The sequence below is a fragment of the Ochotona princeps genome, chromosome 12, assembly GCF_030435755.1.
Source record: "Ochotona princeps isolate mOchPri1 chromosome 12, mOchPri1.hap1, whole genome shotgun sequence".
In the NCBI taxonomy this organism is placed as follows: Eukaryota; Metazoa; Chordata; class Mammalia; order Lagomorpha; family Ochotonidae; genus Ochotona; species Ochotona princeps.
The window spans coordinates 25,792,169-25,819,447 of record NC_080843.1 but is presented as its reverse complement, the minus strand read 5'-3'; the positions used below and the strand labels follow the sequence as shown (position 1 = coordinate 25,819,447).

General features: G+C 39.0%; 1 protein-coding gene across 15 annotated transcripts in view; it reads left to right on the top strand.

Moving 5' to 3' along the window:
- Positions 1–27,279, top strand: part of LMO7 (LIM domain 7) — a 200,532-nt gene that overhangs the window by 159,206 nt on the left and 14,047 nt on the right. For 8 of the 15 annotated variants that reach the window (XM_058670633.1, XM_058670635.1, XM_058670631.1 and 5 more), the window contains 11 exons: positions 6,141–6,258; positions 8,313–8,455; positions 9,672–10,158; positions 11,953–12,255; positions 19,854–19,968; positions 21,075–21,236; positions 21,986–22,173; positions 23,232–23,292; positions 24,871–24,927; positions 26,739–26,764; positions 27,035–27,139. In XM_058670633.1, coding sequence (XP_058526616.1) covers positions 6,141–6,258; positions 8,313–8,455; positions 9,672–10,158; positions 11,953–12,255; positions 19,854–19,968; positions 21,075–21,236; positions 21,986–22,173; positions 23,232–23,292; positions 24,871–24,927; positions 26,739–26,764; positions 27,035–27,139 — 1,765 coding nt within the window. The remainder of the gene's footprint in view (positions 1–6,140; positions 6,259–8,312; positions 8,456–9,671; positions 10,159–11,952; positions 12,256–19,853; positions 19,969–21,074; positions 21,237–21,985; positions 22,174–23,231; positions 23,293–24,870; positions 24,928–26,738; positions 26,765–27,034; positions 27,140–27,279) is intronic. The other 7 variants (XM_058670637.1, XM_058670645.1, XM_058670636.1 and 4 more) reach the window with 2 other exon arrangements.

Here is a 27,279-nt window from a genome sequence, read left to right as displayed (position 1 = left end):
TGTTTGTAATTTTGATAGCTCAGTAAGCTTGGAAGATCCTAAAATGAAAATTTCTAGCAAGATAACCATTCCAGTTGTGAAAGGGTACAATACAGTTGAGCCACAAACAGCTAACTGGAAATGCTCAACCACTGCTTTTTAAAAGTCACATTGCCAGTCTAGTTCAGTGTGCCAGACAAGGCATGTTATCGTCTATCCAGATCCTCTTGTGCTTTAATGTCTGTGAGAGTGAACCAGGCAGCTGTTAGCATGACACTTAAGCATTTACTATTCTTAGTTCATTGTGGGAAAGCTACTTTAATTACAATTTTCATTTGCTGACTCAATATGATTTTGTAATATCAGTAGGTGACAGGAGTAGTTGATTTTCTTAAAGGGGATGTAAGGGCCCACAGGTCAGATACTGGATGGGAAGGCAAACAAATAGAACTGGTTCAGTAACTGCATGTTCCTCCTTAGTACAGGGCACATTATCATGACTAAGTTCCCAAACCAAATCCAAATGGCAATACTCAAGAAACTAGTGTTCGTGCAGTCTATGGCAGCAGCATCAGCAAAGGCTTTCTGGGGAGTAGTCTGAGAGAGCTGTGTGGGTAGTACTGTGTTTGTTTTAAAGGCAATTCTGCATGCAGTTTGGTGGCAAGGCAACCACACCAATAAAGCAAGAGTTATCTGTAAGTTGAGATTGATGAATAATGCATGACTTGTCAAATAATAGAAAGTAGTATAAACAAGTCTTCAGAAAACTGAAGAATTTTTTGGAACACTTAAATATGGGATATAGGATAACTTCCGTATTGGTTACCAGCGTCCCTGAGCTGATCTGCAATGAAAATAAAATATAAATTTAAATTGGATTACATTTAGGCTTTTAATTTAGAGCTTGTTTCATGTTTATGTTGGATGATCTTTCCCTGAATATCATGGGCATTGTCAAGCTGGGCATACTTGCCTGAAAAAGCATTATTGCTCAATACCTTGTAATTGAAAAAATAACGATCTATTACATGGATGCTTTCTTTTTGGTGAAGACTAGTTAAAGAGAAATGTGTACTTTGTTTTGAAGTCTTAAGCTACTAATTGCTTTCTGTTTGACTTTTAACACCTGTCAGTTTATTTTTAATAAGATGCTTTGAATGTGGCTGTCATTCTCATGTGTGTGTTTTCATGCTGCATGGACTTACGTCTGTAGAAGCTTTGAAAATTTGAAGTTTGGTTGTGTTGCCTTTAAACAGGAGCTGTTAATGGTATGTCAAGACTTGCTATAAGAGTATATAAAAATAATTCTGTAGCATGATAACGTCATTGGATATGCCACTAGTATGCCAGGAAATGAACACTGATTCATAGAGAAACTTTAATATAAGACACCTATAGATTTTCCCAAACCTTCTGTCGAATCTGAAGACAACAGAAGTTAGCAAAAAAAAAAGGGAGAGAAGTTTATATAAGTTACTTTCTGGAGATTTTTTTAATCCCAGGGAACATTTGTTCAAATCTGGAGACCCTTATTATTATCAACAGCAGAGGATGTGTCTCTCACACACATGGCTTCTAATTCCTTTGTAGCTAGGGTTGTGCCAACAACAAACAATTTTCTGGCCTCCATATGTCACTAGTGCTGCTCTTGAGATTTGAATTTAAACTAAGTTTATGTAAATGGAAAGTCCTCATTGTAGTATCCTAGCATTCTAGTTTATGATGATTTCAAAGCTGCTTACCAAGGTTTTGCATTGAATGCTCTTCTTAGAGTTTTTACAATCCTTGATGGTGAGAGGTACATAAGTAAGTATACCCATACCCAACTCTGAAAGTTGGGAGCCATTAATGTAATGTTCTGAAATTTCTATTTTCTGTGTAAAATAGAGAAATCATTGATCTTACAGTTGGGAAAATGTGTTGCATATTGGAGCTTTCCATTTCCTACTCTTGAGATATTCATGTGTAATGCTCTGAAAATGAGTTAAGCAAATAGTATGCCCTGCTGCTTGTGAAAAGGCTGTGGGAGCAGAGTAGATGACCAGCCTAGTGGGCTTAAACATTGCCATCCTTGTGCCTTTCATAGAAAGGCTGTTTTAAAAGTTTCTTTTCAACTGAAAGGAAAGATGTTAGGCCTGTATTTTTCTTTTCTTTTGTTTTTGTTTGCAATATCCAAATGCAATGCTAAGTTGGATCCTCTCCAAATAAAAGAGAATGGAAGATTAATGTGCATTTGAGGAGTATGTGGCTTGCTGGTGTCTAGCCCTTCATTCAGCTCAGCATGCTGCTGCTGTGCAGTTGTCTGTAATTTTCCAAAACCATTCGCCGACTGTGTCTCTCTGCTTATCTTACTCTGTGAGGGAGGCAGGTGGGTGGTGTTTGTGTTTTAGAGAGGTGGAGACAGAAATAGACGCTGCAACTTTCCCAAGGTTGCAGAATTGTGAGTTGCAGGAACAGATGAGGGTTTGCCTTGTGAGCTAATCCACGCCCTCTGGCACACAGCCAACTGTTAGAAGTTTAATTTTATGCTACCAGTGCTGATAAGGAAGGAATTCTTTTGGGTTGCCTAAGAGACTCCTGTACTCCCGAAGTTCTAGATTGTATCACTGTGATCTGGGGTCACCTCTCTAATTTGAAGCAGCTGAGAGAGTTAGCCTTTGGGATCTCCTGCCCCATCAGTTTGCTTTAATGAGAATTGGTGTGTAGCAGCAGATGATTTTTTGTACCTAGCACAACCATGTCCAATTCTCACACAGCAGATGAATAACTTGAGGCTCAGAAGTGAACCCACCTGTATCAGGAAAAACCTTAAAACCTGTTCCATAGCTGGACATGGAGCCCTCTCTTCCAGTGGCCTTCACCTGCCTGCCTAACCTACTCTGGGGTGTGCTGGGCTTTCTTCGGGTAACTTGATATTCCCCAGGAAATAAATCAAGCTCCCATTCTTGCCTTCATGGCAGCTTGTCTACTTGAGGCTGTGTCTGGCTCACTGTGTTCATGCGGAGGCCCTCTGGGGAGCACAGGAGGCAGGTGCCACCCTGTTCCCGATGAGCACATTTTATGGAAGGACACTTTTCACTTTGCAGTGCAGGAGGGTGTGTACTAAAGAGCACCCAAGGGAAGTTCAAGGACCCTTCTCTGTTGCAGAGTGCGAGAGAGATCACACTGGACCCAACTTTTCCTCTTTGAGTGCATCATCCAGATAGATTCTCCTCATGCCTGGTGTCCCTGAGAATGTTTCCTGCTTGCTGTTCTTGAGCCTGTTTTAGTGAAGATTGAATAGCCTCATTCTTTTCTTGCTATGACATAAGTACATATTTGTTTTCAAATTCATGCATTAGTTTTATGTGTACTCACACCTGGTTAGATACAGTGGTAGACCCGTATGTTTTCATAAATGTGCTCATGTGTTCCATATTCATATTACTTTCTCTTAATATTCCTTAGTAAATCTCACAAGACTTCCTTTTTTAGTACTTTGGAGCACAAAAGTTTATCTCAACAAAAGAAATTAAAACATTTCAAGTTTAGGATATTTTGCTTTAAAAAAAGATTGATCTTATTTCATTATTACTGTAGATACATTGAATTGATCCAGTATGCTTGGTGCTGTGCTAAAACCTCCCCCATCGACAGCAGCACTGGTGGGAGGTAGAGGAACTGAATACACTTGCACATCCTGTGTGTAACTGGGGGCCGAGGGATAGGCACTATGAAAGAAGTAGATGAAGCTGAAGCACTGGGGCAGTTGAAGGAAGGACAGAACACTTCAGATATTGAAGAGCTGGGAAGACTTCATCCAAGTAGTCAAATGCTGTCTGGATCACTAATGCAGTCCACTTGCTGAGCACTTAGAAGAGCCAGACTCCCATTTAAGCAATAGACCAGCAGACAGATGAGTCAGGATTCCCGCTTTGTCATGTTGCAGGTAGGGAAGGTTGTATGTAAAGTATACACAGATGATAAATGCTGTGATGATGAAGACTAAAGGACTGTGTGAACCAGAAAGGAGAAGCATTTCCTGTTTCTCTGGGAGATCAGGGAACAAAGGACCTGTGTAACATTTAAACAGATGTGAGATGAGCTATGTGAACATTTCATTGAGGAACATTCTAGGCAAATACAGCAATGGGAGAAGCAAGACCTTTGAGCACAAACATAGAGGCCACTTGACTGGAGCAGAGTGATGTTGGAGCAGGGGTGTTACTGGGGTGAGTTCAGAGGGACAGAGAGGAGCCAGATATTGTCAGACCTTACGTGTGTAGGAAGACCTGCTCTTAACTTGGGCATACTGGGAAGATACTGGTGGGCGTGGAGTAGGAGCATGCTGTGACCTGAGTGCAATTTGCAAAGAATCTCTCCAGCTTCTGATTGGGAATACGGTATAGGCCAGAAGGGCTGAAATCTTACTGCAATAATCTGGAGAGACTTGGGTGGTAACTGTGAAAATGGTGAGAATTGTTAATCCTTTGTATCTTAGAGGTTGGCATGAAAGAATTTGGACAATCTGGTCAGATGTCTGCAAATTTTCCCACTGAAGTCTGTAAGCATGTTGTTCATCCTTACTGACATGAGTAGGTTGTAGAGGGTGCCGGTCTCATGTTGAGTCTGTACAGGAGAATGAATATGAATTTGGGTACAGCCATTCAGAATATAGTGTAGGAGGGACCTCAGAGAATGAGTAGTGTTTCTCAAGGTAAATATTCTATGGAGTTGGCAAGGAGACCTCTCAGGGTGATGATTTATGTCAGTTTGTTGGAAGTCGTGACTGAAGTTGGCTATGCTCTGATCTAGGGTGTTGGCAGTAGAGATGGAAAGAGACACAGAATGAAAGAGGCCTTAATGACTAATTGAAAGTGGAGAAGGGAGAAACAAAGGTAAAAAAAAATGGTTGTGAGTTACAGATGTGGATGAGTAGAAGGCAGGCCATATCGCTAATAGCTACAAGAAGAAAAGCACGTTTGGGAGCAAGATCGAGCCTGGCCGTGTTGACAAGAACCATATGTTTAATGAGTTACAGTTTACAAAATTCCTTCTAGATATTATTTCAACTGATCCTTTTTCATGGACCTAGGGGATGTCCATACTGAAATGTTTATTCAACAAGCAGTTGGAAATCAATCACATGGACCCTAAGCTTTTGTAGATTTGGGAGTCATTTACATGAATGAATTCCTGAGATGGCCAAGGGTGAGTGTGCATAAAAGTAATGGGGAAGCAAAATTGTGAGGAAGGCCAAGTTTAGGCACCCAAGTAGATGATACAGACTTTTTACAGCATGAAAGCCAGTAGGAAAGAGCTCCGTGGGTACCTCATCTTCAAAAGCTCTTCCTCGTCTTTTTCTTTACCTACTAGGTATTCAGATTGAGCCTCTTCTTTCTAAGAGGCCTTGCCATGGTCTTCATTTCTCTTTGCATAGTTTACCAATCCTGCTATTTGTGTGTATTCGGAATTTACCTTGTGTTTAACATCCTGCTCGGATGATTGCTTCTTTTCTGGATTTGGCTCTTCAAGAGCTAATGCCTAGTCCTCTTTCTAGGAGGTTTTATGAGTCAAGCAGTTAATAAAAAAGCTGTCTCCATGAAGAGGCCCACAGAAGTAGTTGATTGTAACTGGTTTTTAGAAATTGCCTGTGGTGCTTAGAGCACAGGTTCAGAGCAGTGAGAGGGCAGATCTTAGAACCTTTGAGAGGCTGTAGAACCTATATTCCTGGTATCGAACCTGAGGAGAAAATATCAGGTAATCATTAAATTATTTAATAAGTGCCCAGAAAAGGCAGCCAGCCCTTAAAAGATGATCTGTGTGGGAGATAGAAAAATGTAGGCGGTTCTAGTGACCGATAGTCATTTTTAAGTGACTCTTTATGCGTTGATTCTTCTGTGTATAAACATTGGATGATTATGTTTTAGAAAAAATGTGTAGGTTTCACTTAGGCACTTTGTAAAAAAAAAATCACATCTGCCAAGCATAGGCTCTTGTTTCTGCGTTTTGGAAAAAACACCATTTATCTCTGTAGTGGTATTTCTGTGATGCTATCACTCAGGTGTCTGGGTCATACAGGCAAAGTTTAGATGGAATTTCCAAGCCTAAGTCCAACCTACGTGTTTCAACCCCAAGTCGGCTTACGTGAACCATAGCAATCACAAGTGCTTGTGTTGTAGGAGCAAGTCCATGAGTGATGTCAGTGCGGAAGATGTGCAACATTTGCGTCAGCTGCGTTATGAAGAGATGCAGAAAATAAAATCACAGTTGAAAGAGCAAGACCAGAAATGGCAAGATGTGAGTATCCTCCACAGTAGGAGAGGGGAGAGTCGGGGGGTGGAGCTTCTCTTTGATTCTGTTAAATATACTCAAGGGTAAAGCATTCAGTTTGGAAGAAAAAGTGACCAACTTCTCGACAAGGATTTTTAAACCTTTTTGGCCTGTTATTGTTGCATATTTTCAAAGTCAGCCTAAGCAGTATGTTTATCTCCAGTGTTCTGAGTTCTCAAACATGAAGCTGCTTCCTTGCAATATGCTGAACTTGTTGTCATGGTTTGGTGGCTGAATTTGAGGTGTAACTATTGATTATGCTTTTGATAGAGAGAAGACCTTAAGGTCGAAATAGAAGAAGGCAGGAGGAGTCTCACAACGATCTTTGCATTCCTAGGGAAAGAGGAAAATAATCTTAAAGTTAATTGTGTAAATAGGACAGAAATAAGAAATCCAGTACAGAGTCATGTTTTGGCTGAAGAAGTCATTGTCCAATTAAAAAAGATGTTACCCCAGGGCTGACACATTCATAACTGTTACTATAGATGTAAGTTGGATCTGTAGTTTTGATTGTGGAGAACTATTGACCTATTTCTGCATAGGAAACATTTATAAAATGAGAGATGAAAAGAAACTATACCAAACAAACTTTGTACATAAACCCAGAGAAGTTTGAAGACAAGTATTTGGTGGGAGAATTACATTGTAGCATGAACCAAAGGGCCAGAGAAGGTAAATGTTAGTTTTCAAAGGAGTGAAAGTCTACAGGGATGAAGTCCTTTCTCTTGGCTCTGTTTCTAAATTCCATAGTCTCTTTTAATCGAGACCTCAGTTGTTAAGAATCAGGAGTCTAATACCACTTTCCCTTAAAGAATGGTGATGGTTTTGCTATGGAAATAGTGGTTATCCATTAGGTTAAATCAGATCAGCTTTGTTGTCTGTTATCCCACAGGACTAAAGTCAAACTACTGTACTTTTGGGAAATAGTTCATATTGACTTCAAGATGGTATTGTGGCAGAAATAGCTCTGTCTACTTTCAAAGAATGTAAATCAAATTTACTTTGAATGTCCTGGAGTGAGATTCAAGTTAGTCTAAGAAATTGGCTGTACTTCTGTGTAAGGATTGCAAGGTGCATTGCAGTCCATTGTGCTGATTCTATGGGGGGCATAGAAGAGGCTAAAATGGTCCAAATGTCTTAACAGTCTGGGTGGTTTCACAACCTAGATTGCAAGCTGTCCTGGCAAAGCTGAATTGGGTTGATTGTCCTGAGGTGGCCTTGCTCATTTAGACTCAGTGCTCCTGGGGAGATGAGAAAGAGGTCTTGGAGTGCTTCTTGAATGCCTTTTCTTGTCGCGACTCATGTGGCTGTTACTGTCTTTGCATTTCCCCTCTTGACTCCCCCATCCTCAGGAAGGTCCCTGCCACACTGGCCTCGCTGAGATAGCCTCTACCGCTTGCTTTAGAAGCTCTTCTCCCAGGCTGTGCAGCAACACAGGCTCATTCATCCCTGAACTTTTATTGAGATGTCTGCTACTCCTCTCCATGGAAAGTTCCTTGAAGGGAGTATGTCTTACTCATCTGAGGGTTTATAGTTCCCAGCCCCAGGCCTGCCTCAAAGTAGGGATTGAGCTTGTCTGTGAAATAAAAGAGTGAATGTGTGTCCAGCTAAAACATTGCAATTGCATTTGTCAGTTTGGGTCTTGCCAGTGAGGCGTGTTGCTTCCTGTAACAGCCAGGCTATTGGAGCGAGATAAAAATGAATTTGAAACAGTTCCTTATCTGTCTAATCTGGCACCTAATTACAAGCATTTAGCATTCTCCGTGAAATGGGCAAAGAGGCAGGCCTTTCTTGGGAGAACAAAAATGGGGACTCTTATTAGGTCAGGTTTTTCAGACAGACCCACAAGATAAAGTCTTGGTACAGAAACACCGGCTATAAAAAGCGGAATTAGGGCACGTTGGCATCAAGAGGGAGTGAATAGTTTCAGTGATGTAACAGGATCCTCTGGCGCTTTTTCTGTGCTAGACAGGGTGTGTACAAATGCAGGTATGCCAGTGCTGATGTGATTTCTCTCCCAGGACCTTGCAAAATGGAAAGATCGGCGGAAAAGTTACACTTCGGATCTACAAAAGAAAAAGGAGGAGAGAGAGGAAATTGAAAAGCAGGCTCTTGAGAAGTCTGCAAGGAGCTCCAAGACGTTTAAGGAGATGCTGCAGGACAGGTAATCAGGCTGAATGTGGACGGGTGGGAACTGTGGTGCACAGAACGGCTTGGGTAGGTACAGTGTGATATGGAGTGTAAATCTGTGTGAAATTTAAACAAATAGGCACCAAAACCTCAGGATTTTGCTGTGCAGTGAGAAAAATTGAGTCCTGTTTAACTGGTGTTATGGGTTAATCAAAGAAATGAATGCTTAAAATGGAAGTTCATCATTTTGTTTTGGCATCATACCTTCATATGCAGAATCAAATGTATTTGCTTTATTCTTATAGAGGAAACTTACGAGTGGAGTGGTCAGAGTAACTTTTTAACAAATTTGTATAAAACGTAACAAAGTGATTATGTGTCTCTGTGGTATAATTTAAACTATGTTTTAAAGGAGGTCTATGTAGCCGTTAATACATAGGTTTGTTTATTCTTCATGTTGCAATATTAAAATTTGAGCAAGATTAAATTTGAGCTTTCCTATAAAGCAGTTGCTTGTGAAAGACTGGCACACAGGTAGTACAAGGAGATGGCAAATATGGCTTATGAATAATGTCAAAAAGGAAATACACTGACAATTAGACAAAGCTTCTTTGTGTGGGAAAAGTCAACAATAAACTTGATTTTATTAAATCAAATGCCACACAGAAAGACTGTGAGAGATAATAGCAAATCTTAAAGATGAGGCCGTTTCAGTTTGTTTATGAAGTGATTTTTAATTCATAAGTCGCTTATACAAGGACTATCAAGCTGTATGGAAGTCTTTACTGACTCTTGCCCAAAGCCTGAGTCTTTTTTACTCATTTATTATGAATTTTATACGAGAGAAAAAGTTCAGAATGTTATTAAGAATCTGCATCGTTGGAAATTTTAAATATAAATCAATTATGTGTATGATGTTTTAATCTTGCATGAATTATAAATTGATGGCTAAACTTGTGAATAATCTCCTATTAAATTTTCCCTATTGTTACAACAATCTCCTGATTATTAAAGAGAAATCCTTGTGAGGCATTGTGAACCTCTTTAATAAAGAGTCAACTTCCTACAGCATTTCTTGGTGTGGCGTTAAATATATCACACACACACATATAATATATATGTTGTCACATGCTGTTAGTGTTATGCTGATTAAAGTGTTGTTTGGAGCCTCATTTTACATGTTAATTACTGTTCCTCCACATCTGATATGAAATGCATAACTTTGTGATGTTGGGATGTTTCTTTCTAAGGGAATACGAACATGAGAGGTCTACAAGTACGCTAAGAAAAATGTATTCTTCTGATGATGTGTTCAACAATGAAGAGCTGCCCACAAGACTGACTGTGTCAGAAGCAATCTATCAGAGTGAGACAGTGCAAAAGGAGCTAGCCCCTACAGTAACTCTGTCAGAAGCAAGTTACCAGAGTGAGAGAGTTGAACAGAAGGGCCCAACATATCCTATGGAAATTCCTGGAGAAGATTCTACAACTTTCTCAAAGAGAGAGGACAGTGTGCTAGCTGAATTCCAGCTTTCCTCGCAGAAGCCGGCAGGAGAGCGTCCACCTTATGTATCTCCTGATCATGCACTGAACACACAAATGGAGGCTCCTCGAGTTTCAGCTTCTCTCCCCAGGAGCTACCAGAAAACTGATACAGCCAGGTTGACATCTGTGGTCACAGCGAGACCTTTTGGCTTCCAGTCAAGGGGAACCGCATCGCTCCCCAGATCTTACACGGTAAAAATGGACCCAGTTCATTTAGTCTGTTCTAAAGAATAGAATGTTAAACTTGTGCAGAGGCTGCAGGTGTGCACAACTGGTGTGTCAATAACATATAGAATAAGGTTTCATTTTGTGCCTGTAGAAATATACTAGAAATGGTTAAAGTGTAGCAGTGAGAGAGTTGGTTAAAGTTTGTTTTGTGAAAGTAGGGCTAAAACATTGTAAAGTTTGATTGGTTTAGTTGAAAGACATAGTGACAATGAGGAAAGATGGAGGAGAGGGAAAGGGATAATTAAGACTACAAGAGAGATTTTTCACCCTTTGGTTCACTCCGCAGATGACTGTAGCTGCCTGGGCTGGGTCAGGCAGAAAGCCAGAGCCCAGACCTCTGTCCAAATCTCCCATGCGGGTCTCAGGGACCGGGGTATTTTGAATTATCTTCTCTGTCTTCCTGGGCACACTAGCAAGGAGCTAGATCAGAAGAGGAGTAGTCCTATGTCCCATGGGGTACATTAACGCACTGTACCATTACAGGCCCCAACATGACACATTTTGAAAAATGAATTGGTAAATTCTGAAGCAGAACATGTATTTCTCAGCATCGAATTTTTTCAAATGAGGATTTCTGAAAATACCAGACGATATAAAGTTGCCAATAATCAGTTCTTATTGACCAACACAGCAGCAGTTATATTTATTTAGCCTAAATATTTTCAGTAATCTGTATGTTAATTTCTGCATGTTGATTTCCCAATTCATCATATCTTCGTGTTAGAATATAGTTATGAAAATTTGTCTTGTTCAGGCAGATATTTATGTAGGTTGGAATTTTGAAGGCTATAAAGTGGTGAAAAATCCTGGAATGAAAAGGTACTACAAATGCAACTCAAGTGAGTCAATCTGAATTATTTCAAAGAAAGTACTAAATTTTAAAATTAACGTTCAAATTTTCTTTTAGTTTTGCTAATGTATAATTCCAAAATCGAGAAAAAACCCACAATATTTGAGATAAGAGAAGCCAGCCTAAACTCTCCAGCAAAGCCATGGAAATTATATTGAGGAAAATTAACATATTTAGCAATCAAAAAATGAAATTCAGCGGCAGACCTCATGGCCCAGTGGGCTAAAATGTGGCTTGGGAGGCCCACTTTGCGTGTCAGAGCCCGAGACTGAGTCCTGCCTGTGCTTCTGGTCTAGTTTCATCCTGTCAGTCAGCATTTGAAAGCTCAAGTGCTTGGGTCCCTGTCCTCCACATGGTAGGCCAGGATGGAATTCCTGGTTCTTGGCTTCCCCTTTGCCTAAGTGCTCCTCTTACAGTGTTTGGGGGAGTGAACCACAGGAGGGATGAAGGATCACTTAATTTCTCTCTGCTGCTCTATCTTTCAAACAAATAAATTATAAAATGAAGCCAGTTGGGTTCTCTGTTTCTACTTGATTCACACTTAGAATTAATACATTTGTATGGCAGACAGCATTAACATGGTTAAAAGCAATTGATGGAGGCCTAAAAAAGACCTCAAGTATATTATAGATAAAGATATCATATCTCTAAGATGAAAACAGTTTCTGCAAGTTGGAAAGAGAAAGATAAACCCTGTAAAAAAGGATATAGGAAATAAAGCAAATCGAGTTTCAGAAACCTATATAAAATGTGTGTGTTTAGTGTGGAAGAATGTATTTCTGGGTTTTAGCAATATCTTGCTCTGGGAGGTATATGTTTGTGCCATTTAAAAATGTTAATGAGTATTGTGTAGACAGAAAATAAAGTTAATTGACTTGTCCAATTTAAAGCAATGTCTCCTTCTTTAGATGGACAATGGTTGGAAGTATAATGGAAATTTCAGAAGCATCAAGAGCATTCAGAACAGTTCGGTCAGCACCTCTGTCCCCAAAGTTGAAACAAGCCACCTGTCTGCAAGTGCGTCCATTGAGAGACAGGCAGCCACAGAAGATGTGATGAGGCTGCCTTCTCCTACACCCTCCCTCTCGTCCTTATCCCAAGACCAGCCTGACACCTCTAAAGCCACATCGTCTTCAGTGTCTGGCATTGATTCAAAGTCTGAGTTTGGACAAGAGAGATACCCTCTACAAGGAGAGGTTTCCAGCTCACTGGTGAGTTTGGGAAAGCTCTTTGTCATGGCTCAGACGCATCGGCATTTAAACTTGGACACCTCGTGCTAAGCTCCAGGTATTTGAGTCCAAGCTGCTCCTATGCAACGTAATATCAGGGTTTATTTTTAACAAGGCTTGGAAGAAGTATGTCTCTTGCAACTGTGAGTTTATAAATCTGTAGAAGCCTTGCATTGTGTGGGCATAGAGGTGGTGGACCAGCCTCATTAGGGTTTGGCTGGTGTTTCCTCTGTACTCCGTGTTTCTATAACTGTTACCTCATGCTGCTAGTGGTCAGTAGTTGCAGGTGTCAGGTTCAGGGTCACCTGGAAGTTTGTAGATGCAGATTTAGTATAATGGTGGATGATAAAAGCTCTTTTCCAGGAAACCAGCTTTACTTAAGGACACAGTGACGCACATGATGGGTGCTGGCCTCCAGAGAATGGATTTCATTTCTCTGTTGTCTTAACCTTCTAGTGACCTTTAGTATTGCTTTATGTTTTAGAACATTTAGGACTTTGTATAGCTCCCTGTCTCTTAATGAGAATAAAGAGGTTTAGTTGTAATAAATGGTGAGGCATTGGTAAAATTTGTGGTCCAAGGATCTGATTTGCATACATTGGTTAGGATGCTGCATGAGGTGGCTGCATCCTCTAATGGAGTGCTTGAGTTTGAATCCTTGCTGTACTCCTAGCTTCCTATTAATGCATATTCTGGGAAGGCAATTTGTGTTGGCTCAAGAATTTAGGGTTCCTACCCCCATGTTGAAGACCCAGCCTGAGTACCTTGTCCTGACTCTTGCCTGGCCCAGTTCTAGCTGTGGCTGACGTTTGGTCAGTCAATCAGTGCATGGAGGGTCATGTATTTATCTGTTTCTCCTGCTCTCTTTCCCTTACTCTCTTCCTTCTCATTTTGCGACTTTCAAATAAATAACTATAAATTTTGAAAAGTTTGGACTCCAAACAAAATGTACCTTGAGGTGAAAAATGACAGTGGAGGGGAACATTAGTAAAATGCTAACACGTGTCTGAAGAGATTTTACTAGGTAGTAACTGTTCTTTTAAAACCTACATACAAACATAGTAAAAATCTGTGCAGCAAACAAGAGACTTTTTTTCTTTTAGAACAGCCCATATTGAACAATTTGATGATTGTGTGAAACCCTGAGCATGGAGAAGCTTTCGTGATTCATTAGCTTTTTGTAGTATCTCTTTCTCTTACTAGAATATGTGTATTTTCCAAGGCAAGGCATCAAGTATATAATTTGACTAAATTTCTTAGTGAAATAAATTTATGAGAAATGATTTGATATAACATACTTACTTAGCATGAGATTTGTATCCATATAGGAGAGCTTTAGAATTTAAAAAAAATCTTACTGTGAAGTTCTGTATACTTGAGAAAATCTGGAAATGCAGGAAAATATAAGCAATGAAAATTACCAGTACTTCCATTATTTAGAAGTAACCATTAAGCTTTGTATAGATTTTTGTGAATTTTTCTGCATATGTTTATAAACACATGTAAAAGATTCATTGTTTTTTCATTATTTTAAGCCACCATTGCTGTTGCCCCATTCAACCTGTTAAAATTATTAGTTATAATTATTATTTGATATTATTTTTGAAGAAGAGGAGACACATGATTGACATTGTAAGAACAATAGTGGTGTTGTACTTGGGGAACATAAGGCAGAATGTCTTTTGTTTTATGGATTTGCATGTGTGCCTTTGCCCTTTCAAGTAGTAAATTCCAGTAGTAAATGATTGGAATGTTGCACCTTGGAGGACAGGGCTACATTCACACATCAGAATGAGGTGGAGTGATGTGTAGATATAATCTGGGTTATTGTACCTCCAAGAAGCCATGGTCAATGTGGTGCTGTTTCAGGTTTTGTCACTCATGGACTTGTGCTCCTTGGTCAGGAAACCTGAAATGGTATTCTGCCTGGAAAATTAGGCCTTATTTAACAATTGGAGCTATCCAAATTCTTCAACAGACATTTAAGAGGGCACTTGAGAAAATGAAGGGGATGTGGAATTCACCGCTAGGTTTATTTTGGTATGAAAAATTTCAAAATCTGTGCAGCCACGGGTTCATGAAAAAAATGGGATTTCACCATCTTCTTGCACTAATATACGTGTTTTAACTTCTGTTTTCACAAACTTTTGGAAGTGTCCTTGTATTTCCTATTTACCTATCTGAAATGCTGAGTGTCCATTTCTGTGCTGCTAGGAAAGTGGCTTGTGATACATCATCTTGCCTTTGACTCTGGGAACTTTGAGTCTATGAAGTAGATGATGATCGGAATGTAAAGGGCATTGCACAGTACCCCCTGCAAACTCTGACTCAGTGTTCAAATAACAGCAAATAAAAAGTAATGTGTGGCCAAGCATTTAGGTGCCTTGATAGCTTTTTTACAGAGTGTTCTTGTCCTCTTTCTCTTGCAATTCTTCCTTCAGGAATTATTTGATACTATTTCTTTGTGTCTCAGTATTCAATACTGTAAATCAGGCTGTTTCCCTATTTTTGCAAGTGTTTTATTAGCAGTTGTTTTTGTGCATTTCTATCCCCATTGCCAAGATGGGGGTTTTTCTTCTTTTCCCTTTGCTTTCTTTCTTCTTGTGTGCTATTTGTTTTGTTCTTCACCGCCCTTGCCAATCCAGGCTACCAGGACAGTTCTGGGGTGATTCAAGAAAAGAGGGAGGAGGTGTGACTTTTCTTGACTTCCTCCAAATTGGTATTTTCTGAGCCCTCTACAGTTGATCCCCCTATGAATCTATCTTCCCAAACTCTGCCCAGATTTTTGAAAGAAGAGTCTGAAAATAAGAAAGAAAGTTTTTGGCATACGAATGTCCTAACTTCAAGCCCATGTTATAGCTCCGCTTTTAGCAGTGCCCAGGGCTTACCTTATCATTGCTTCAGACCGGGAATTTTGCTTGTCACCTTAACTAGACATTCCTGTCCATAAGGACAGGATGCCAGCCTATTCTTCCCCCTGCCCGCTTCACACTGTGCCAAGATCTGTAAATAGTGGCTGAGTACTCTTTCACTTCTCTTGGCTTTTGTGCTAAGTATGTGAGAGTTAAACAGGATTTTCTTTAGTTGATCTGGAAACTGTATAAATTGTTTCCATGGAAAAAAGAAGATAATTACTGGGCATGAGCTGGGTGTCTTGGCACCTTCTAAATGCTTCATTTAATCCCCTCAATAACTTTGTAAAGTAGGTGGTGTTATCCCCATTTTTACTAATGAAGTTTTTGAGATTTGAAAATTGTGTGACTTGCCCCACATGGGTGAAATGCTTAGGCTACAAATGCAGCCTAAGCTCTCTAGCTCTGTATTTTCTTTCCTTTTCTTTCTTTTTTTCTATACCATACTGTCATTTGGAAACTGCTGTTCATACGGTAATAATAGCAAATGCTGATTTATTTTAACTTTGCTGTGTGTTTATAAATTAAACACCTGTAGGAACTGAAGTAACTTATCATTCATAAAGGTTAAACCATTCTTATGATCTTCTTGAGGAAATGTGTGCTGTATCTATTGAAATGCGCCCAGGTTGAATCTCTTTCTGGAATGTAGAGTTTGAGATCTATGCAGTAGACAGTAAGATGTTACTAGACAGGATTGAGTACAGAAATGCACACCGCAAGGACTGAGGCAGGAGAGACCTTGATTGAAACAGGAGATTAAGGAAGATGGCAGCCTGCACATAGATGATAAGCCGAGGGAGTATGGGAAGAATGGGGTGATTCAGGATGGATTGCTATTAAATGGCTGTGTGTGCCAGACAGTAGGGTAGGGATTGTGGTGTGCAGTTGAGTTTGAAAGCAGGTGAGGGGAAAAAAGGGTATGATTCTTTTTTGACTTTGGAAAGAGGTTGGGTAGTGATGCAATTCAGCAAAATGTTAAAACCAAGAGGAGGAAGAAAAGTTTTGGAAAGAACAAAAATTTTTAAATGTATTTAGCAGTTGAAGTCTTGACAATCCAAGCTTACTTGGGAAACCTATAATCAGAAAGAGTGGAGACTGACTAGGAGACATCATGAATTGAATGACACTGGAAGAGAAAGAAGGTGGCTAGGTCTGGAGCTGCAGAGGCAAGAAAGTTAATGGGTGGCTCAGAAGACGTTGCTGAAGAGGAGTGGTGATCAGTGTCTGATGGGGTGAAGACAGTGTGCATGTGGTAGATGGCATGTGGTAGATGGCATGTGGTAGATGGCATGCTTGGAATGCGTACGGTAAAGTGCTGGCAGTGGAAATGCCACCTGAAAATTTGGAATGAAGATGTGGAGGCGTCTTTGAAGGCGAGTAGCTCTACTATCACAAAATGGCTGTGAAATAAGTGTTACTCCATGTTCTCCTCCTCCCATGAAGGGCCCAAAAGACATCACATAACCCTGTGTACACAAAATTTTTGGATTATTTTTGTTTAATTTTAATGCTATTTTGTAAACTAAGTAGACTTCCTTTAAAGTCAACACATTTGTTTAATTGAAAAGCTTGAGGTTAGTTTTCTGACTTGTCCGTACCTAAAACTGACCCAGTTGTATATTAATTCTGATCTATGATGATGTGAGAATTTAAATTCATCAGATTTTCCACAAAGCTTAATGTTGTGACATATGTTTGCAAACCGTGTCCTGACATTTGCATGGATAACTGAAGCCCTTTGGATAGTTTATTTTTATCAGTCCTCAAGAATCTGGGTTATTCCCAAAGTTCCTAAGTTTGTTCCACAAAGAAAAAATGTAATTCTCCCATTATCTTTAGAAGCTCAGTTCCTTTGTACAATGACTCATTGTATGTAATTGGAAGAGAAACATTAATAGAAATCCTGATTGCAGTCACAGTTGAGCATTTTAAGCTTGAATATAACTGTAGATACATCCGCAGGCAGAGCCGGGGGTAAGCCGACGTGGGAGTGCAGAACCATAGCAGGATGCCTGCAGGCTGCTATGAAGGGTGCCAATGCAAGTGGACCTCTGGGACTCTCACCATGAAACTACATGCACGCACTATAAGACTTTTATCTTATGGTTGGAGAGTGGAGGCCGTGTGCATAGGGTTTTCATTCGAAAGTAAGATTTTGGGAAAAAAACTAAAAGCAAACCAGGGCTGGCATGGTTAAATTGGCTCTTCTCCACCTGCAATCATCAGCATCCCGTATGGGTTCGGTTCATGTCCAGGAATTTCCACTTGTACAACTGCCTGCTTGTGGTCTGACAAAGCAGTGAGTGGAGGGTGACTCAAAGCCTTGAGACACTATGTCCTCATGGGAAACCTAGAAGAAGCTCCTAGATCCTGGCTTCAGGTCAGCTCAGTTCTGGCCATTCTGACTATTTAGGGAGAGAACCAGCAGATTTTTCTCTGTCTTGCCTTCTCTTTGTAAATCTGTCTTTCTAATAGAAATAATTAAATCATTAAAAAAAGAACCAAGGTCACTGTGTGAAGAAAGCCTTTCACAAACTCCCGGATAGGTTATTGACAGAAATGCACCTGTAATTGCATCTTGTGGCTGTCTCTTCTCGTGCAGTGTCACTAAGATGAATGTTAGCAGTCTGCTATGTGACAGCCATAGGAGACTGCTGTCTTCCCTGGGGACTTTTATAGGGGTGATTATCTGTCATTTCTTGTGAAATGTTCAGATAGACATTCCTTTCTGAAGCAAGACTAGCCCTGTATGGGACAGTTATTCTTGTCTAATATATCTGAGATTCATTAAGCTCATTCTTTTTGGTCTATATTTGGTAGAAAAGGAAAGTATTTACTTGCGGTTTCCCACAGAGTATCCCTTATGTAGTTTGAAACTGTTTATTAAACTCCATGCCTTATTCTTCTAGCAAAATAAAAACCCTCAGTTACTGTTTTTAAATCAAAGCTATCATTTCTCTCTGCCCTTCTGTCACAGTAGACTATGTACTTTAATTGGTTTTCATATTTCTTGTGGTCAGCATGGCAAAGATGGTCACTTTGAGTTATTGCTAACTGTATGGTAAAATGGGTTAACAAGTAAAAAGAATAAGTAGGTCTTTGTCTACTGGAAGGTATTATATTCACATCTGTGTTCATCATATCAGGATGATTATTACTGAGTGCAATGGTCAACATATGGGTTCTTTAAAATGCTTTACAAAGGCTTTCTGCTGAAAATGTTTCTATATTTTTGGCTATAATTGTTTTCAGAGAAAAAAACCAAATTTCCCATACTCACTGTTGAAGACTAATGAGTTCCTGAGAACAAGGATCAGGTCTACTTCATTTTTTCTCTTCTGGTAATTATTTTATCTTGCACAGAATCGATGTACAGTAAGTGTGTGCACAGATGAATAAGTGAGGAGTGTTACAACACTTAAAATGTGCAGTTCTATGTGGTTCCAACTCTATTTTTGTGCCTTCTTGTCTTCTAGTTTGTAGGTACTATCTAGGTTTTTCTGAGAATGTTGTGATTTAGATTTTAAACTCAATTTAGAAGTGGAAAAACTTAGAAAGTTGTAACACTTGGCAGTGGACTCTAGGTTTAACTGTCAGATTGTAATGGAAAAAAAAATTTGTTTTTCCTCTCTTGGAAAGTCAACTAGCTTTAGGAAGATTTTTTTTTTAAATAAGCAAATCTTAATTCATTATAGTTGTTATGAAACAAAGAACTAAAACACTAGAAAACTTAAATCTGTAACTGGTTCCTTTCCCAAATGAAACAAAATATGTACATTATGAAAGGTAATCAAGGTTTTCAAAGACATGGTACCCTGTCAGACTGTAACTATTTTCTAAACTGTTTTAAGAAGGTCTTGTGCAATTTAGAATTTGTTGTGTTGTATGGTGTTGAGATGGAAGTAGAATGTTACCTTCTGTCTATGAGAATGTTCTCGGGGGGTTATGGGCTGATGTTGCCTCAAGAAAGTCATGGTGTAGCTCAGAATGGCTCTGTAGAAGCTCTGGGATATTTGCAATACCAGGGAGGAATGGCAGTTTATTACCAAGGACCCTCAGTGTTCACAGGTGGAGTGGTTCTGCATTTATGGCCTGTGTAGCAGCTCTGCCTTGAGCCTCATGTGGCAGTTGGAAGGCAGAAGTGCTTTGCAAAGTTTGAAGTGTGCAGTGTGGGGTGGGGTGGTACCAATCCTGGATGACATGGTGTGTTTGTGGATTTAGGCAGTTCTGTGTCAACGAACTGCTTAAAATTATTCAGCTAGATTAATGTGAAATTTTGCAGGAGCATTCTGGGATTTCAAAAGTAAACAAGACCAACCACTCTGCTTCATTCCTGGGCAAGAAATAACTGGCTTTTAAATTGCTCATTTGTATGGTGAGCAAAAATCTAACTATTAGTGGACAAACTGATGAAGAGTATGAAGGTGGAGAACAACAATGATTGACAATTAGACTTCCCTTATTTGAGCAGTAAAGTATATTAAGCTCAGTGGTACTTCTATACATCTGTGCATTGTAAAACCAGACGAAAAAGAATGGAGCTTCTGGTTTACAGGAGATAACTCAGGTGCATCTTGCATGCAGCCTCCCTTCGCTCATGGATTGAGTTTCCTTCCCATGGGTGCCAAGGACACTTGATACCAGCGTTTCATGTTTTATTTTCAGGATCAGTTTAGTGATATGAGAATCAGCATAAACCAGACGCCTGGGAACAGTGTTGACTTTGGCTTTACAGTAAAATGGGACTTTTCCGGGATCTTCGTAGCATCAGTTGAAGCAGGTAAATGATGGCATTAACTCTACTGATTATTTTTTGTTACTCTTCTTGGGGAAAAATAAGACAGAAATACCTTTATTTGCTGTAGATGGAGAAAATATGTGCAGAATGCATCAGTTAATAAAGGAGATGCATGCTTTTCCCTGAGACTTTCAGTAGTTGGGGTTATAAATTGCGTATTACATATTTTCCTTGTATAATTAACTTTTAGTTTTAAGAAGTCTAATTTTTGTGACTTTACAGAATGTTTCTGTCAGAATTTCAGGTTTGATATTTGGAAATGTTAAACAGTAACTGGGTAAAGATTTAGAATTTTCCATGATTGGCTGCTTTTTGTGGAATATAAATGCTATAGAATAACTATCTATATACTGTGCAGTAAATCAATGTTTACTTATGTGTAATTTTTGAGCATCCTACTATTTATGCTCTTTATTGCCCATGTAGTCTTCAGGACACCTTTGTACTTCTGCAGAGGAATTCTCTCTCCCCACCCAAGGTTCTATCAGGTTAAGCCCAGGGGCTCTTGGGAAATAATATTAACTATTGCAAGGCCTAAAATTAAAATGAACACCAGTGTGTTTAACAGGAAATCTTTGTTTACATTTCAGAGCTACTTAAAATTTCATATTAGTGTTGGAGATTTTTTTAGAGGTTCAAGACTGCTCTAATTACGTGACAGTGTTTTAATTACAAAAGTAATTGTTATGTGATTGTAAGTGTCCATGTTTTCTTTAGCTTCATTCCAGAGTACATCTGATTTCAGTGCAGTTTGCTTCATATTTTAAATTTAAAAATGATTTACATTTTCTTTGTCCTCATGAAGTTATTTTTGTTACATAAAAGTTAGAATTTCTCATTTACAAAGATGCACTTAAAAATGCCTTGATTTTTTGAATATTGTTGATACTCAACCATTTGTTAATCACACATATACACACAACTTACTGACTTACACACCTGAAAAAAATGGGATGTGCATAGTCAGGATTAGGAAGTCATTTTCTTTTTCAGGAAGTCATTTTGATTAATGTAAAGAAGCAGTGACTAGCAAGCATACAGTTCTTTTTAAAAATGTGTGTTTCTTTTAAAATTTGCTTTGTATTTAGGCAGCCCAGCAGAATTTTCTCAGCTCCAGGTTGATGATGAAATTATTGCCATTAACAACAACAAATTTTCAAATAAGGATAAAAAAGAGTGGGAGGAAGCCATGGCTAAGGCTCAAGAAACTGGAAACCTAGTTATGGATGTCAGACGCTATGGAAAGTCTGGTGAGTCAATGTGACCCAGTGTCTGCCTTCTAAATTGGGAGCTGGTCTTTGGCAAGTGGTTGTAACAATTTGCTTCAGTAACTTTCTCCTTTTTCATTCTGTTCATTTTTTGGCTTAAAAGTGTTTTTGTAGTTATATTGGGATAAATCTTGAATCATACCTTTTGGAAATTCTGTCTCAGAACTTTCTACTAGCAAATTTACTGAATTTTATACTGTTACTGTGTAACTGATTCATGTCCTGCCCTAATGGAATCACAGTATTCAGATCTGCTTTCTGGAGTCATCTGTAATAACGAGAATGAAGAATTACACTGTGGTTTGCCTCTCTTCACAATGTCCCACCTGTGTGGTGTGAAAGTGTGTGATAGGTGATTTCCTAGGTATTGCTTCTTGAAGTACTTTATACATTCCATTCTTGGTTCTGTACACACTGGAGTTGGATGGGGGCGGGAAGGGCCTTAAGTCCCCCCAGACCTAGCAACTTGTGTATGGAAATAGAACATTCAGTCCTGATTTATGTGAAGATTCAGGGAATTTGCTAGTCTCTTCATTATTAACATTTAACCTTTGTACTGTGTCCTGGGAAGCTGGTCTGGTGGCAAAACCCTAGACTCTTCACTTCTTTCTCACACTATCTGATTTGTTTGTCTTGTATGTGTCCATCTTGTATATGTGCATTCAGTAACTTTATTCTTTCTACTTCAACATTTATATGTACTCATTACTTGATCTTCATGTGCCAATCAGACTGGGGCAAAGACCAGCCTTCCTTGCCATTTACACGCCATAAAATTCTGAATCTCACCAGTATGGCTACCAAAATTATAGGTGCACCTGAAACAAAGTGGATCGATACAACTTCTGGAATTTACAGTTCTGAGAAGTCTTCGAGTGTGTCAGTAACAACTGATTTCTCTGAAAGCCTTCAGAGTCCTGTAAGTGTTTGGGGAGGAAGGACTGCTTGTATAGAGCAAAGCAACTGTGGGAATTGTGTATGCAGCAGATAATTTATTGGCACGCTTTTGGTAATGCTTTAGAAAGAAGGAATTGAATATATTATTTTTACCGAGTCAAATGCACTTCTAAAACAGCCAGGCATTTCTCAGCAACAGGGCAGTAGTGAGTTACATATGGTAAAATCAAAAGCACCATTACTGTTGATTTGTACCCATTTCTTGCCAATCTTTTTATCTTGTATCCTTCACTCAGATGTGTGTGACTGTGAAGTGGTAAGCTACACACATTTTTTACTGTTAAAATAAATGTCGTCATTGTTTGCAATGTAAAACCTAACAAATCAGGTTTAGTGCATATATGGGTGAATTTGATGAGTAAAATTGCATAGTAGTTATATTAGTTGATGGATAAATGTCCAGATTATGATTATTTTCAAAGTATGGAAACAGTGCACTTTATATAGGATTTGAAAAATTTGTCAGTCCCATTAGCTGATGGAAAAGTCTATGATTATTTTAAAGATATTGAAGCAATACACTTTATGTAGGCTTTTAAAAAAAATGTGTTTTCTTGTTATGAGTTCTTCTTTTAATGTAAGCAAATTTCAACTAAATATTATGCATTTGTATTTTCTCCTTGAAATCATCATTATTCTAATAAAATACCCCCTTTTTATTTAATAAGAGTATCTTGGTACCTTAAATAAGACAGGTTTAGATGTTAGAAAAATCTCATGACTTCTATTTGTACATAGAGGTCAAATGGACTAATGATTATTGGGTTCATCATGTTTCTAGAAAAAATGACTAATTAAAGTTAAAATCATCCATTCCTGCAGCCAGCTATTAATCCTGCTGCAAATATTGAAGAATAATGAAAAAGTTCAAGTCCTTACTACATGTAGAAATCTGTAGAAATGCATCAGTATCCTGAAAAACTCATCTTGTTAGGAGAGATTTTCATTAATGAGAAATGCATTATTTAAGTGTGAAGTCCAATTGCAAAGAAATTTAATTAGGGTTTTTATTCTTCTTAGAATACTGAATCCAAAGAAATCAATGGGATTCATGATGAAAGCCACATTTATGAATCAAAAGGTAAGTACCACCATTTTAACTCTCATTTATAATGTAGGAAAAGCTGGAGCACTCACATTCTGCTGCTATAAAAATTAGTATCCGTGAATGAAAGAAAAGCAGATACAATGCAAGTTGAAACTAAAAGGTTAGTGTGAAGATCCAGTTGCAGCCAGGTGGAAGGACTTTCGGTTGAGCACTGAAGAGTTCAGGAACTGCAAACAAAGCTTTGGCAGTGTGTTCTGGAGTTTCCAGTACCCGTGTGCCTAAGTCAAATAAGAAAGACTGGTTCTCCCAAGGCCGTTAGCTTTTCTGGCTGCAATATACTGGCAAGGGGATTGTTTGTTCAGATGAACCAATGAATGAAATCTTGTTGTATAGGGCGCACAAGTGTGGAGGGAACCAGTCTTAACCAGGAAATGCGAGTAGTGATAATGGTCACTGATGCATGTGCACATTTGTAAAGAGAAAGAAGACACACTGTATAGGGAAAATTTGGAGTTGTCACCCGCCTCCTTTTTCTGTAGAACCAGAAATAGCTTTGCCCCATTCTGCTATGTACTATTTCTTGGACATGCCAACTAAAATAGAGATCTGGTCTACATAAGTGTACTGAAAAGAAGGTGTCATTTCTTTCCCTCTGAACTAAAGCCCATCTGGGCATGTACTTCTCCTTACTGTCATTATTTGTCTTCATAATTCATTTTTGGTCATTGGAAGCGGCTGTTTCAATTATTTGGATCTGTGTTCTTTGTCAGAGCCTGTTTTCAATGATGACTCCTTGTTTTTCATGGTAACGTTAACTCTGAGGTATTCAGGTCCAGGTCTGCCATTGGATCAGGTGGGGCTCATTGATAAGAGCCCTTCAACTCTCTAATACCAGTGGATTTTGTGCAGGCCTTGTTTTGGAAGGTTTTGGTTGGTTAAGTCAGCACCAACCAGCTCAAGTCATAATCACGTTTACATTTTACGCTGCAGTTAGGTGATAGAATGTTTTCTGTGTGGCTGGACTCTGTGTGATTTGCTCGGTGTCAGCAGGGACTAATTCTGGAAAGCTGGAGCAGAGTTCTCCAGTTGGAAGAACTTAGTCACTACAGCATTTGTTTTCATTTGATCTTTCTTTGGGTGTCCTGTTTTGTTTTCCTTTGCATTATTTTTTAGTTCTTATTTATTAGTATATGAAAGCTCTTCATTACACATAATTCTTAGAGCTAATTCTGCTCATGCTGTGTGAGATTTTGGTTTGATTAACCTAAGCAATACATGCCACGTTCCATGTCCCAAAATAGAGTGATGTAGCATGGAAAACTATTTTAACTTTCTTAGTTTGTGAAGATGCAATGCTATGTGCTGAAATTAATTAATTAAAAATTATTCCTTTTACTAATATGAATGTGACAGATTGCTAAAATGTGTGTGTGCTCATGTGCACACACATGCATATCTTATAATGTGTATCTTCTGTGCCTATCTGATTTGTCATTTAAAAATAGCGCTGTAGATTTGGAAGGTGTATCAAGTATCAATTCAGCAGTGGTGAGAAATGAAAATGAATAGATGTGTTTTTTACTGATTATTTTGTTTTTATTTTTCAACTAGCAAGTGAACCCATATCTTTGAAAAACTTAAAAAGGCGGTCACAATTTTTTGAACAAGGTAAACCACATGTCACAAAGCTAACACTTCCTACACTTTCATGAGCTTATTCTTGCTGTCCACTCTTCCTGGTCTGCGGTGCTGGGCACTGAACCTTTTGTTTGGGCTGTCATTATGACCAAGCAACATAACCATCTCCATTCTTTCCCTAGGGTCATCAGGCTTTTCTTACTGCTCATGGGTCTACCTCTGTGGTAATGGGTCTTTACGTGTGCTTTGTTTACCTCCAAAGTGTTTTTTTTAATCTTATTTTAAAATGTTAAAAGAAGTTGAGTTGCTCTGAAACACACAGTTCTTGCCACTGGATAACAATAAGAAATGAGACATTTCATGTGCAAACCTTACTGCTTCCTGTATCAGATTATACCAACATATAGTTAGCCAACTCTGAAAAACTTTGATCTTGTTTTGATTGCAGAAAATGCTCTTAACAAAAGAGCCCAGTGATTTGCTACTGCTGAGTGACGGCTTTGGAATTGGCGATGTAACTACTCTGCTGACTTTTAAATAAATTCAAAGTCAGTAGATCTTGGTTGCATCTGACAGCAGGTGTATTTTAAAATCCTTAAAGTTGGTGTAGTCGGGCACACTGCCTCATAATGTGTGTTACGTGTCGCATTTCTTCCCCTTTCACATTCATCTAACATTCTGCCTCATGCATGCTGTTCAAACTGAATGTTTGCTATGAAGAACTTAAAAGCAATATCCAACATTTGAGATGCAATAGTCAATGGAAATTGTGCTGTTGCTGTTTATAATGTTACTGTTTCTTTTAAGATTATCTAAACATTGCAGGCTTGCTGTATAGTGTAATACTTATTTATGTATTTTGTGTTAATTGCTTAGTAGTTTTCTTTTATGGATAAAAGTCTCTTTTTGACCATAAAGAGAAATAGTTGACCAGCTCTGCACATCTATTTGTGTCAGTATTTTTAGTGTTTGTCATTAATTTTTATAAATTAAGCTGCTGTTCTCTACTTAAATGAAACTTAGAAATTGCAGATACAAATAGCAGAAATAAGCGAATTTCTTTTGTTTTTTGGGGGCGATATTCTATTTTTGCCTCACATTTTTTCAGGCTATTTTAGGAAGAATAGTTAAAACTCTAAACTGTTTTCTTAAATTACAAGTGAATTGTTTACATAAATACTGAGGTTTCCGGGAAACTGAAAAATACTGTATGTTAGTATGTTTTTCTGAAATGGTACTTTTTGTAAATATTATGCTTTGTGTACACACACATAATTCCAAAGGGATGAAAGAAATAATTGTGTGCCTATAGGTATGTGCATGAAGTTTGAGTACTTGTACTTCTAATAATAGGAGAGGACAAGGAACTGTTTCTTTAATATGTTCGTTGGATGACATATTTGTGAAAAAAAAAGTTGTTTACCAAGAAGGCCCGAAAATGTGATTTGTAGTGACTTGTAGATGTCACTTTGGCAAGTGAATTATTGGATTTGGTGGATTTAGTAGCATTTGAAGCTTTTTGTTTTCTGCTAGCAAACTTTGAGATAACTTGTCCAGTTTATTAATGGCAGAATCCTGAAACAACCTCAGAAAGATCTGTGGATCCAGTTCTGGTATACATGGTTCAATCTGCTTGTTACTGACTTTGAGTTGGGAATAGCATTAATAGAGCTGAGAAGAAAGTGCTTTACTGACTGTTATTAAAAACAAAACACATAGATGTTGCACAGTACTGGCCTGGGGATGATAGTGACCCAACTTGCTGAAAGGAATGGTTTCATAGAAATGGAGACTTACTCTGTGCTTTCCCTCCCCTCCTTGCCCACGTGCTGTGAGGACAGGAAGCTCTGATTCTGTGGCTCCTGATGTAAGTAAGATTGTTTTGTATTTTGGATAAATAGGATGAGGTGGGTGGGACTGAACTCATGCCAAGTAGCGTTGGTTTCCATTGTTTGACCTGGGGGTTTATCAGGTAGTCGTTCTTCCATGTTGGAGAAGGCACTTTTCTGTGGAAAGCTAACTCTTTCAGGCTAGTAGTACAGGCCAAGTGTAATGTGAACACTCCGCAGGAGAACAGTCTGGGAGACAACTTAACATTGTTGTGTTGTTCTATGTTTGCTCTTCTGTGGCTGCCCAGCTGCCCGTGCCAACTGTTAGCACGCCCAGTCGCTGGGCCTGGGATCAGGAGGAGGAGCGCAGGAGGCAGGAGCGTTGGCAGAAGGAGCAGGACCGGCTGCTGCAGGTAGCACACCACAGTGTGGCTGTGGGTGTGGGAGGGCCGGCTGAGACTTGCTCTCACTGCTGTACCCTGATCGATCAGTGTTCCAAGATTGGGGAGCAAGTTAGCAACACAAGACAAAATCCCTACAGTCTCGTAACTCA